Source organism: Athene cunicularia (assembly GCF_003259725.1).
Source record: "Athene cunicularia isolate RWA chromosome Z unlocalized genomic scaffold, athCun1 chrZ_part1, whole genome shotgun sequence".
Lineage (NCBI taxonomy): Eukaryota > Metazoa > Chordata > Aves > Strigiformes > Strigidae > Athene > Athene cunicularia.
Window position 1 is genome coordinate 33,946,831 of NW_020799142.1, and position 13,683 is coordinate 33,960,513.

Here is a 13,683-nt window from a genome sequence, read left to right on the forward strand (position 1 = left end):
CGGGAGCCGGCGCGGCCGCCAGATCTCGCGACATCCCACAAACTCGCGGTGCTCCCTCAGGTTTTGGCGGAGCGGCGGAGGGTGCCGGGGGCGAGCGCGGGCCTGCGCTTCAGCCCGAGGTGTGGAAATCGAACGTGCGGTGCCCCAGGCAGCGGCCTCGAGGGTGCGTGCGGGGCTCCCCACAGCCCCGGGCTTACCCCCGCTAAACGGCACCGGGCCCGCCGCCCGCAGCGCTCGGCCCCCCAGACCCCTCGCTCTCCGGCGGAGAGGCCCCTTTTGCCCGGGAGGGCCTGCCCGCGGGGCCAGGACGCAATTTGTAATTAACCCTCGGATCGAGGGCAGTGTTGTTTGCGGACCAGAGATGGGTTGAGACCAGACCAAAGAGCAAGCGCAAGGGCTGCCGCTAGATGGCAGTTCAGGATGGGAATAGAGACGAGCACGTCGCTTAATAGGTATCCAGGAGATGAGACCGAAGGGAGTCGTGTTTATACATTGCAACTGGTACTTATTGCACCAGCATTAAAAAAAAAAAAAAAAAAAAAAAATACTATTTTTTTCTATTTTAGGCTGTGTTTGCCACTAGAACTGCTTAGGAAGTTTGACACAGCAGCAGTTCAATAAACACGAAACATTTCTTGAAAGTGGTACCCAGCTCCAGCAAAAGGCTCATTGAGAAGAGTTTGACAGAGTGGGGGAGAGAGAGAAGCGTTTTCCCAAGGGGCCAGTAGTTCGGTGTCCAAGCACCTCCCTGGCATGAGAGAGTCCGGGTTCAAGTCTGTACTTAGAAATCAAAGCCGGTGTAAATGCTATGACCATAGGGCTATTTTTAGATCTCTATTTTCTAAAACCCCTTAAAGCCTTGGATTTCATGCAGATCTGAAGAATAAAATATTTGAACTATCACAAATAGCTTAATTATTTAAGGAAGGTGTCCCTGCCCATGGTGAGGGGGCTGGAACTAGATGATCTTTAAAGTCCCTTCCAACCCAACCCATTCTATGAGTCTATGAAATATTTAGGTGGCTGAACACTGTAGAGCTCTAATTGTGACTGCAGCTCTCCCTTCACCTGCCTTAAAACGTGCCCTTTACTTTGCTTCCAAGAGGAAGCTTTCTGCAAAGTCTCCCAAGTAACTTGTAAGCACCAATCTCAAAGCCAGGAAACCTGCTGGGATGCAGGCAAATATTATTTCTTCTTTTCATATACAAAACTGCCATGAAAACAAGAGTTAGGAGCCTGGACACACAAGAACACACAGTAGCTTTTGGTCATGGATGCTTACTTAGAGATACTCAACATCAGTTTTCACCAGTTAACACTTCTATCATCATCATCATCATCTATGGGATTAGAAGGCACTCAGTACACACAAGCATCTCAACAGTGATAATGTAAAGAAGGATCAGCACTGCCAAAATACATGCACGATTGCCTTTCTAAGTCAAGTGTTAGCAAAGAAAAATAGACAAGAAAAAGTGGCTCCTCTGGGGTCTCATGACTTAGAGGAAATAGTAAATACATAAAAAGAGATCTCAGCGATGACTCCCAACACTTTAGTAGTGTTTCAATTCTCCTTTCCATGGAAGAGCCGTAATATTTCCAACAGCACCGAGTTGCTAGATGCAATAGATTAAAACTAGCAAAAACTGAGGTTCTCAAACACTTCTATGGCCTTTCCCACCATAATGCAGGAATCTCCTGTCACAGCCCTCGTGATTGCGACTTGACTCCTTCATCACTTCTGCCCTCTCCTCTGCACATGCCTCCAGGTATGAAACCAGTGCTGGTGGAGGAAGCCAGCCTGTCCACGGGAAGCACCGTTGGAGCACCTGCTGCTTAGCAGCAGAGCACAGAAGCGACATTCAAACCTGGAAGAGAGGTGTGAGACATAAGTTGTTGACACATGGTGGGAATTATCACATGGTCGTTGTGTTCATCAACTGGATCCAAAACAAACTGGGCATGTCTTCTGTTACTTGCTTTTTCTGTTTCCACGACACGTGGAACTGTTTACGATCAGCCACTGAGGGCCTGCGGTAGTGGAAGTGTAGAGGTAGGAGCTTCTGCAACGGTGTCAGGAAATGAGATGCATGTTTTTATCTTTGTTGGGAGGTTAACTACTGCTCTCAGAGACAGCCTAGCACATATCTGGTGCTGAGATCAGGGCTGGGGCAGCTGAGCAAGTGCCCTTGTTGAGATTTACTCAGTTTATTCCCCCTTGCACCACCTGCCTTGAATATTTAGCTTGCTTGAGCTGTCTCAAAAAGAACTTTTGGATCCTAAGCAGAAAATTTAGGCACACGAGTCCAAAATCATGTTTCTGAAAACTAGGTAGGAGGCAGCTGCCTCCTAATCCTACTGGAATCTCAACTCCATGCAACTTCAACAAAACTCCCCTGGTGCCATCCCTCTTAACTCCCCTGCCTATACCACCCAGCCCTGGGGAGTGTGCTCTGCTTGCCCAGGAAGACCTCTCTCTCTCAGCAGGCACTGAAAGCAAAGATTCAGCTGTGTTCAGACCTGAACCATTCTTCTGCTTTGTGCTCTGGAAGCTCTTGCTGGTAGTATCCTCCCACCAGGGGCTCCTCATGAGAGCAGTAAAGGTTTCTACAATCTCCTGGGGCAGAAACCATGAGAAAGCGATAGTGCCCATCTTAACCCAGCGGCGTCAGGGACGCAGCACACGCCCCGGATGTGGGAGACCCACTTTCAATTTTCTTTGCTTGAGAGGTTTCAAAGCCACGTCCTAACTACAAGGCCAGAGGCTAGTCTGTGGCAAAGGTGTCCCCACCCTTCCTGCTGCGGGTTTTCTGCTGAGGAGCTTGCAAAGTGTTGGCTTCACACCTCTCCCCTGGATGTGCTCCTGGGGCTGCACCCATTCACCTGATCTGGAAGAGCCCAGCAGGCAGCGGGGAGTGTAAAGGTATGGGAATGTTGTATCAGGTAACTCCTGTTGTGGCTTTAGCTGTGAATAAAAAAGCAGCCTTATCAGTCCTACTGGCATTGCCAAGCCAGGTGTCATCCTAAGTGGCAATCAGTCAATGCCCTTGATAGCCACCATCCCTCCCAGCCAGAGGGAGGGCTGGGCACCAAGGCTCAATGCAGCTATGTTTTCCCAGCAGGTCTGGAACCAAAAAGAGAGCTCACTTCCAGCTGTAACACCCCTCTGCTCACCTTCCAGCAGCTCCAGAGTTTGACCACTGCCACAACAGACGTGACAGAAGCCAACCTGTACCTGTCCTCAGCCAGTTCAGTGGCCATGGCATTACTTTTAGCCCCTTTTCTGTCACAGCTCAAGTGCCTGGCTGTTGGCTCAAGTGCACATCTGCCTCTGTGGCCTTGCTTGGGGGCAGTAATTTCTAGCAGACAGGTAGAGAGGCAGGAGGGTCTGTGTTAAAATCTCCGTGACAGACAGATCCATTGGGGCTGATGAGCCAAGCTTAACTCCGGCTCGCCAAAACACACCGCATGTCCACCGTGCTACAGGAGAGGGTTTTGACCTGTTCTTTGCACAGGAACAGAAGCCAATTCCTCAAAACATTTTTTGTGGATTTCTTGTCATCTTACAAATCCAGTTTTTTTGAGTCCAAGGGTTATGTGGGGATATTAACCGTCATTCGCAAAATTACACACAAATGGGTTCCTTGTCCTAATGGTTAAGCAGAAAGTCTTGAAGACAAAGACATTTTAAATTGAAACCAGCTTGAATGCTGGAAACACTGAAGCTTTCCAGCCTTCAGACAGCTGCCTGCACTTTCTTTCCCTGCACTCCTCTCTCCTGGCCAGCCTACAGTCTCCTGTACTCCTCCTCCCAGATGCATCGCTCCTGCAGAGGCACAGCTGGCTCCGTTGTTTGCCTTTTCCTCCCATGGTCAGCAAAACAGCAGCATTTGGACACATGGTGATTTCTCCAGTTAAGCCACGCTCCACAACCATGTCCTAAAATCTACTGACCCAAGCAGTGAATCCCAGGAGCAAGATCTGTGGGCTGGGAAAAGGAGGAAATTCATCCCCAAAAGACGGACTGATCATCACTAGCAGGACAAAACACTAGGGGGGTTTTGCTCTGCATTAGTAGTTCTGTCTTGCTCACTTGAATAGCTCAGTTATGCTGTGTATTCCTCCCTGTGATCTTTAAAAAGTGATACTTCCATAGGGGGCCAAAACTTCTTTTCTTAAGCAGATATGTCATAAAGTTATTTTCATATATATCTCTGTATATATATTATATATCATTAGCATCTAAAACGTGAACGACTGGAATTCCCTTGATTCCTAGTAAGTCATCCTAAAACATAGGCAATTCTTTGCCAGAAGAGGTTATCTACACAGTTTATTTATTTCTGTCGCGTATATACTGTACCCAGTCCAGGGGTGAGGAAACAGCCAGGGCAGCTCGGCGTCACAACAGCTGAGTATCTGTCCCTACCATCACCACGGCTGAAGTGTGACGCAGCAGGCACAGCACCTTTCCCCATGCTGCTGGTGACCCACAGGAATAGGTGATACTGTCTTAATACTCAACATTTTTGGTACGTTGTCCTAGAGCTATGGGTTCATCCACCCCCTGCATGCCCAGCTAGGAGGGAATCACCGGTAAAATAAACCTCCTGTGTGATTAAATAACCTTGTAGCTTGAAGTTTGTGTTTATTCATCGTATTTCTTGCCAGCAAACCATTTACGCAGGTTATGCAGGTCTGTGACTGCTCGTTCCTGGCTTTAATTGCCAGAAATGGACCAGCCAATCACTGTGATGAGTAAGGCAGTAAATAAAGACATCATGTAAGTGCCTGATCATAAACACTGTTTGGGATAAATTAAATCCTGGGTTTACATTTGCTCTAACTTGTCTAGCTTGTAAGCAAGAAGAATTGCTTTAAATGTACTTTTGGTTAATGAAACCAATAACACTCCTGGAATCAGGTATATTCACAGTTTTCATCCACAATTTAGGTAAAATTAAAATACATGTAATTCTGTTTAAACATAAGAGAAAAGGGGGGGTGGGGGTGTGGGTGTGGTTACTATGAGAATGGTTGAACCCTGGAACAAGTGGTCCAGAGAGGTTGTGGAGTCTCCATCCTTGGAAGTAGTAAAAAAACCCCAAACAACTGGACAATATCCTGGGCAACCAGCCCTGGGTGACCCTGCTTTGTCCTTCAGGGGGATTGGGGGGATTGCTGGCCCCTTCCAACCTCAACTTTTCTTGATCTGTGAATCCTGTCAACATTTCTAAAGCTGAGTGTGCCCTGTACTATGAAACACAGCCTCAAACTCCACCCATGCATCTCCTTCCTCTCCTGGGTCGAAGAAGCCTCCTCCTCTCCTCTGTTATCATCTGGTCTGTCTTTTTGCAGCTGCCCTGGTCAAGAGCTCCTCTGGATCAGCTGATAAACCACAATCAAGCCTGTTCTTCTCTTCCAGGGGCTTCTGCACCTCCACCTCCCTCACAGCAGACACCACAGCGAGGGACCCAAGGCAGGAACAGTCCTTGCAGGTAAGACCCATTTGTGTCACCCCTGCAGCCCTCCCTGTTCTGAACCGAGGCAGAGATCTGCTCAGACCCTGGGGAATGAGGTTGGATGATGCCTGTTAACACAACCTATGCAGAAGTTGCAGCCAGCATACAGGGTTCTGTTCTCGGCATGGCAAGAAGCTACAGCCCCGAACATCTATTCTTTCCCAAACTTAATGTCTGTAGCAACCCTTCCAGCATCTTTGTTCATCATCCCACTGCGTGGCTTCTGTGTTCATTCCTTCCTATTCTTACTGTCAGAGATTTTCCCCAAGTTTCTGCTCTCTCCTGCTCTGATGACTGAAGAATCTTCCTCTCCTCAAGAGACTTCTCCACTGTGATCCCAAATATCACCTCTGAGGTCATCCCTCACTCCTGGCTCGCCGATTTTTTTCCCTCTTCCCATCATTCAGCTACTTCCCCCTTCACTATTGCAACATCTCTGACACAGGCCACCCTCTCTCAGAGCTTTCCCCATCTGCCCATGCTTACTAATCCCTTCTAGCTGAGCCGCCCTCCCCCTCTCCATCCTCTTCTCTCCCCTTCACATGTTTTTTTTCCAGCGTGCTCACGGCTCGGTCACATGCCGGTGCTCAGGACGATCATATGATGGGTAGGGACCGCCGCGCAAGGCTGCGGCAGGCATCTGCTGAACACGGGGCCCTGCTAGGTAGCACACCTCTACCTCCCACCCTGTCCCGTGATTCAGTCAGGTGCTGGCCCTGTAGCGTGCAGGGACGCCAGGCCGACCGCACAGGCATGGAATGGGAGGCAGAGGCTGTGGAGGTGGGTTGGAAGTGTAAGGAGGGTGTGTTAAGCACGGGCAGGTGGTTAATGAGATGAGTCCTGCACCCATAGCCCAGACTGGGCAAGTCTGCTGCCACTGCTCCCCTCTCCTGCCTGCCCAGCAGGTCTCTGTGCACACCTGCTGCATTGTGCTCTGCTCAGAAAAGGTCAGCCTTGCTCTGCGAAGCGTATCCTTGAATCATAGAGTAGAATAACAAAACAGTTTGGGCTGGAAGAGACCTTTAAAGGTCATCTAATCCAAACCCCCTGCAATGAGCAGGGACATCCAACTAGATCAGGTTGCTCAGAGCCCTGTCCAACCTGGCCTGGAATATTGCCAGGGATGGGGCATTGCTGGCAATGAGATAAAAAATTTCTTCGTTCTACCTAGTCTGAATTTCCCCTCTTTCAGTTTAAAGCCATTAACCCTCATCCTATCCCTCCCCCCGTTTCTGCAGCCCCTTTCAGCCCTGGGAGGCCGCTCTAAGGTCTCCCCGGAGCCTTCTCTTCTCCAGCTGAACCCCCCAACTCTCCCAGCCTGTCCTCACAGGGGGGGCTCCAGCCCCCCCAGCATCTCCGTGGCCTCCTCTGGCCCCGCTCCAGCAGGTCCGTGTCCTTCTGCTGTTGATGCCCAGAGCTGGACCCAGCCCTGCAGGGGGGTCTCACAGAGCAGATGAGAGGGGGAGAATCCCCCCCGCAACCTGCTGCCCACCCTGCTCTGGGTGCAGCCCAGGGTATAACTGACCTGCACAGAAAAGTCCTCTTGTATTTCCTGTGCCCTGACCTTTGTTTGCCTCTCTGTCCTTGGACTGGGAGTTCCTGGGATGTATATCAGCAATGTCTGCACATCTTAGGCAAGAACACAAGTACTAAGAAACACCCCAAGCTTTTCTTAATTAATTACAGAGCCACTGACTCTTCCTAATAAGACCCACATACTCAGCAGACACAATAAATGGGAGAAGTTAGGCAATTAGGAATAAATGGCTGAGGGGTGAGGCAGAGCCTGGTGGGGGACCAGCATCCTCAGGGACATCTCATTCTCTCCCATCTTCATATTACACATGCTGCAGACAGAAGCGATAGATGTCCTTTTCATTGAGACACTGAGGAAAGAGGCTGGATTGAGGAATGGGATAACTGATGGGTTGTCAAGGAAAGACAAGCCAGCTGGTTAAAAATTGAAATTAATTATATTGTTCGTGTAAGTAAAGCCAACAGAAGGTGCTGTGTAAAGTCTGTTTTTGTGGTTTAAAATACCATTCCCCTTTAATGTGAATCACAGTGAAATACTGCCAGAGGATCTCCTAAACACCAGTCAAATCAGTAATCAGGACCACAAAGGAAGGAAGAACGTGCATGAGCTGTCTGACCCAGTTACCTGAGATTCGCAGCCTTAAAGCTTGGGTGCAAATTAGCAATAATGGAGAGAACTAACATTATATATATTTATAGGGCTTTCTAAAGTAAGTAACAAATGAATTGTTTTTAATAAATAATTACTTCTCTTTCCTGTAGGCACTGGGAATTTGAGTGGCATGCTCAGAGCTTCCTCATTTTGGTGTCCATCCAGACTTACAGGATCAGTTTTGAAAGCCTGAGTGCCACTGAGATAAATTTGAAGTGGACTCAGGAGTGCTAACAAGGAAGCTCTAGATGGCTGGTTTGGGCTTTAGTCTGGCAAGTTTTCGGAGAAGGAGGAGCTATCAGCTTTCTAATCATTCTGCCAAAGTGCCAACTTGCAAGATCTCTTAGCTGCTAATTACCAGAAATTAGCCAAAAGCCAGAGCTGTGCCTCAGTCTGACAGCAGGCAGGGGAGCTGCTGTCAATTCCTATAGTCTCCTCTTGAGCTGCAGTCCAGCTGAGTGCTGAGTACATCTCGCTGATGATGGGATCCACTCCAGACTGGGGCCAAATATTCCTGCAGATGTGAAGAAAAAGCATGTGGATAAGGATATGCACTCTAAAGCAATCCCTAAACCAAACCACCACCCCCTAAACTCCTCTCTGGACTCTCTAGCAGCTCCAGGCTCCGCTTACAGAAAAAGGCATTGGAGCAGTGGTTTGGTTTTTCTTTTTTTAATCTTTTCCTTTTGTTGGATGCAGGAGAGTTAAAGCAGCAGCGCCACTAGGGGCTCACCATCCACCATCTGAAGGGTCAAGTGCTCACAGACTTTGGAGACATTTCTCCAATCCCTCACCAAAACGGGACCTCAGAAAGCAGCAGAAGCAAACATCCCCCTGGCCACCCCTGACACCTCTGCATTGCCACTGGGCTTGGCTCCAAGTCCATGTTCAAGCCCAAACATGCTCAGCATTCATACAGCTTGGGTGGAAAAGTATGGGCTTTGGGTAAAGGCGTAAGAAGAGAGAAAACATACGTCATTCTTCGGCACAGATATAAAAGACATCCTTGTCTGCAGAGTGGATGGAGCAGGCCCACCACCCACCACCGGGTCTTCTGTCCGACACAAAGCAGCCCAGCGGTCTGGATCCATCTCACGTACCAGGGGACGTGCTGGGAATGACAAGCTGCCAAATTGCACTTGTCCGCTTGGACACGGGGAATAGGCGTCAGGACACGCTGAGCTCTCGCTGGCTTTCAGCCTCTGCTCTTGCACAGCTCTGCAGTGGCTGGAGATGGCGTAAGATCACCTGAGGGTCTCTGCAAGAACAACACGCTCAATCAGAGCAGCTGGGGGGCTAAATGCAAGGCATGAGCAGGGGGGAAAAGAGATAAAAATCATCATAAAAATCTCTTTGCATCACTCAGGCATGTCTGGGAAATGGCACAACAAAGAGAGGCCAAAAAGAAGTTTGTCTTTGGTGAAGGGTGGTCCAGCAGCAGGACCACAGACCTGCCGTGGGGAGGGGGCAGATGGTGGGAATCAAAGCCTTCTGGAAACCTCCCTGTAGATGGTGATGCCCAGAGACAGGTACAAACTGTAACGTTCCTCCCTGTGTGACAACGTGCACAAGAATTGGCATTTTGCAGGACTGCGGGGATTTATTCATCAAGGCCCACCGTATCCACGAGCGCTACAGCCCAAACACTGCACCAACAGAGCATGTGCTTGATAAGAACCCAGGAACAGATGCCAGCGGATTTAATGTGGGACAGGAGGCCCATTGCAGGTTTGCAGACTGCTGGCAGGGTCAGCTGTAAATATTCCCTCACAATCAAAGGCATTCATCTAAGGATTACATGCTGGGGGCTTTGTGGTAAAGTAAATTTGCAACTAACAGGACCATTAATAGTCAGACAGTTTAGTTGGCTCACTGGCTGCCATTTATTTTCCCCTCAGTCATTTTTACTACATCTAAATACCATGGGGATGTGGGACTTGAATGATGTGGCCTAAGAAATCAGCTTAGAAGAAGTAAGAGAAGGGGTTACCTCCAACAAAGAGAGCTCAACGGGGATCGAACGGGGATATCAATAGTGGGTAATGCCACTGAAGCATGTGAGCTGATTTCATACCCTGATGGAGATTAGCCTCCTCTGTAAGCAAAGGGATATGAAGTATTGGTCCTACAAAGCTTGTTCATAGAGGGGCTGCTTTTGAAAGGCTGAGGAGGGGAGGAGAGACTATGCAGGGTAAGGAATGGCTGTGAAACAAAGACACCATGACCTGTTTTCACCCCAGTTTGATGCCCACAGAACAAAAATATCCAGTCTAGAATCGGTGCCACATAAGCAGTATCTCCCGCCTCTGCAGTAAGCGCTAAGTATAAAATAATTGGTGGCCTGATGGGATGATGACAAACCAAGAGGTTCTGGGCTGGGCAGGCGCAGGATGGTGCAGGGATTAACCCGGGATGTTATTTCACCATGGAGCTGCCTCTCCTGGGCTGCACACCCTTTGGGGTGCAGTCAGCTCTGGCAGTGTGGGGGTCCTCCCGTGGCCTTCTCCCCAGCTCGATGCACCCTGAGGATGCTGCCATCTGAGCAGCCCTTTCCTCTCCCGCTTTGTTCTCTACCCCTCCTCCCCCATCATCTCAGAAACAAATTAGGCAGAAGGAGCCAAGAGGGAAACTAACACCAATCCCATTAAATTCTACTGCCTGGGCTGTGTTTTATAATTGAATAAAAGAAAGGTTTTATAACTTAAAAAAAAAAAAAAGAGAACAATTCCTGTCCTTCTTTCCCTCCTCTTCCTCTCCTACAAATCCTACTCTCTCTTTCATTGAAGAAAAAGAATAAAAATAGAGAAAAAAACAGGTGGCAAGAATGGAAGGTGTGTAAAGCACTCTCAGATTTCTATATGTGGAATTTAAAACTTGCAGAATAGCGACAATCACCCCCTGGCACTGAATAGCTGACCTAAAGCAATGAAATTATTCTTTGCTTGTACAAATGATCAGTCCTTAAGAGGAGCATCTTTGACTCTTCATGTACCATTGCTTTCAGTAACAAGCACCCCACTAACACAAGAGCCACAATTTTTCCCCATCAGGAGGGGTCACTCGAGCCAAGAGCTCCACTTACACTTTCCTAGCCACGTGAATGCGACGGGATGCAATCTTAGCCGTGGGAGTACTGTGCAAATCCCTCCTGCAGCCACTCACTGAGGCTCTCTGGGCAGCAAAACGCTCTCTCTGCTGCTCTTTCCACGGTGGGTCATTCCTGGGAGTACATGGGATGCAAAGTCAGCAGCTCTGTTCATGTACCGTAGTGCTTTTGATTTTCCTTGTGATCTCCAGAGCCGGTCACACCAGAATTACTCTACCTCCACAGGTTTTTAAAGAGGTCAAGTGATGCTGGAGGATTTTCCCTTTTCCCTTAATGCTCCGCTCTCCCATGGTGTGGTTCATTCATACTCCTTTCTGTGATTTCTAAGGAAAGGAGGTGTCAGCATGCCAATTTTAAAGACAGGGAAATAGAAGCAATTATTTTGCAAAAGGCTCCCAACTTCAGTCTCCTTGAGCAGGATGGTGACAGCCTGTTTCTGTCAGAGATGCTGAGCTCCTGCGGAAGACACTGACCATAACCCAGGTCTGAGATACTCTAGTGATATGGAAATGGTATTGCTGGGTGCCTCTCAAATGCTGCTGAAAAACCTGTCTAATCCTCCCTGAGATCACCAGCAGACCCCAGACCTTTTGGCATATTAATTTACATATAACGATTTTAGCTTTTAGCTACTAAGAAAGAAGCTTAACTCCTCTCACGTCCTTTCTGCCTCCACATCTCATGACTCACCACGTTTGGTGCTGAAGAACAAACCAGCCTTGGCCTCAGCCACCCAGCACTTGCTGCAAAGAGCCTGTCTCTTCAGACAAGTGGGACATTTTTCTGTTTCCTCATGATTTCAAAAACATTCCTGTTCTGCTTTTGGACTGAGCTGAGATCTCTAGGAATTCACAGTGGGGATGGAGAAAATGAGAGAGCCAGAAAGACGTCTCCAAGAACAGCCACTCTCTCCGCGGGCATCGCCCTGCTCACACCAGCTGCTGGGATAAAGCCCCCAACATCCCTACAGGTGCTATAAATGTGGAGCTTCCCACTCTTTTAAGGTGGATTATTATCCATTTTACCCTAGTTTATTATTTATTACTTATTACAATATCCAGGAATTCCATCTGGGAGCCATGAAATCTTTCCTAGTGAAAAACTAATCAAAAGTAGGAATTTCTCCTTAAAATTATTTGGCTTAATGAACTGTTATTTTCCAAGCAGCCCTGGGTGGGAGCCTTCTTCCCTGCAGGCCATCAGGGTTACAGAGAGGTCAGTGCAGAACCACACTCTCTGCATTGATACGATGCCCACTACAATAGCTCCTGAGCATCTCCCCAGATGATCGTCACCTTTTGGCCAGAGGAGCCAGGAATTATTTTGATGCACTTCTTCCTTGCTGTTGCTAAGCTATTCTCACTGCTACCGTCATTCTTGGAAACCAGAGGCGAAGAGCAGGACCCCCCTGCTGGAGCCTGGTGTTACAGAGACAAAAGGAGGACACGTCCCCACCCGTCACAGCTTTACAATGGCAGGAGGCAACAGCTGAATGCAAAGGCATGGGAGAAAGAATGGGAAGACGTCGCAGTGACTGGGGGTCTGGCAGGGTTTTGTTGCCACCAGGAATTTTTTTTGAAATGATGAAGCATTTGGTGATGAGGCTCAGCTGATTCATTTCCTGCAGGAGTAAGTCCAGTCGTAGGCCAGAAGCTGAGAAACCTCTGTCCTTTCTTTTTTAGGCCATCCTGCTGTCAGGATGCTGCTCCTCAAAAGGGACCACACAGCTGCAGGGGAGAGGCTGCATCCCCAGGATGCTCCGCTCAAACCCACGCTCCCTGGGGAGATGCAGCTGGTGTCATCTCCAGCCTCCTGAAACAGGACGTGCTCGAATAGCTCCCGGAACGCGTACTTACTCTGCGTAGTCAGAAATGAAGTAGTTCTGGGAACCAGCCCCGAGAGAAGAGCAGCAGTCCCCAGCCGCAACCTACTGCGTGTACAAGAGCTATGAGAAAACTGAATGGAATAGAATAGAACAGAACAGAGCAGGACAGAACAGAACAGAACAGAACAGAACAGAACATTTCCATTGGAAGAGACAACTTCGACCAACAGCCAACCCACAGCCAACCCACATGTAGTCAGGAGCTGGCTGGGTTGAGCGAGGCTTGTAAGGGCGCATGGTAGGAACTCAGCACCCTGGGAAAGCACTGCTGGAAAGTCTGATTAATTCTCTCCATCAATAGCTATTAGTAGGGCTAAAGCAATTCCCATACCCGATTTTCCATTATTTCCCTTGCTGCTGACTGGTTTTAGGCCTCCATCTTTTTCTCCTCATATCTGCCCACCGCTTGCCTGCCCCTTTTTCCTGCCATTTTTGTAACCACAGACCCCGGTGCCTCCTCCTCGCTTTCTGCTGTGAGTTTGGAGAGAAAGAGCCACAGAGCTGAGGAAGGGGAAGGAAAAGAGACCAGGAAAGCCATGTGTCCCGGAGCATCACCTCTTCCCCATACACCGCATGTGCCAGACAGCAACAGAATAAAATCTCTTCTTGTGGATCAATAACCGTAAAAAAGGAAAAAAAAAAAGAAAGAAAAAAGTAGGCATAAATGGTTATTTTTTTCACAACGGGTCGCTAAGGCGACTGCAGAAGCCGATGGGCTGTAAGTGGGTGGTGCCTTTCGGTTGGTACCTCGTGCCCGTGGGGTCTGGAGCACCCCGAGTCGCAAAGAGCCAGGGGGTTCCCGCGGGTGGAGCTGGAAACCGCAGACCCACGGTAGCGCCGACCCCGCGGGCGCGGCCGAGGAGTCTCCCGCCGCCCCCGGCCCCAACCCTTTCCCCTTGTCCCACGCGAGACACGACCCTCGGCGGGGCCGCCGGTCCCCGCTGCCCCTCGGGGTGACAGCGCGGGGCACCCACCCGTGACA

General features: G+C 49.1%; 2 protein-coding genes across 2 annotated transcripts in view; one reads left to right on the top strand and one right to left on the bottom strand.

The window, feature by feature from the left end:
- The window catches only part of CZH18orf32 (chromosome Z C18orf32 homolog), a 20,609-nt gene that overhangs the window by 6,723 nt on the left and 203 nt on the right, over window positions 1–13,683 (bottom strand). Inside the window, exon 2 of the mRNA XM_026865594.1 lies at window positions 1,830–1,835. The gene's annotated coding sequence lies outside the window, so the exon portion shown is untranslated. The remainder of the gene's footprint in view (window positions 1–1,829; window positions 1,836–13,683) is intronic.
- Window positions 8,732–13,683, top strand: part of LIPG (lipase G, endothelial type) — a 14,725-nt gene continuing 9,773 nt past the window's right edge. Inside the window, exon 1 of the mRNA XM_026865865.1 lies at window positions 8,732–8,948. Within this exon, the coding sequence (XP_026721666.1) occupies window positions 8,732–8,948 (217 nt within the window). The remainder of the gene's footprint in view (window positions 8,949–13,683) is intronic.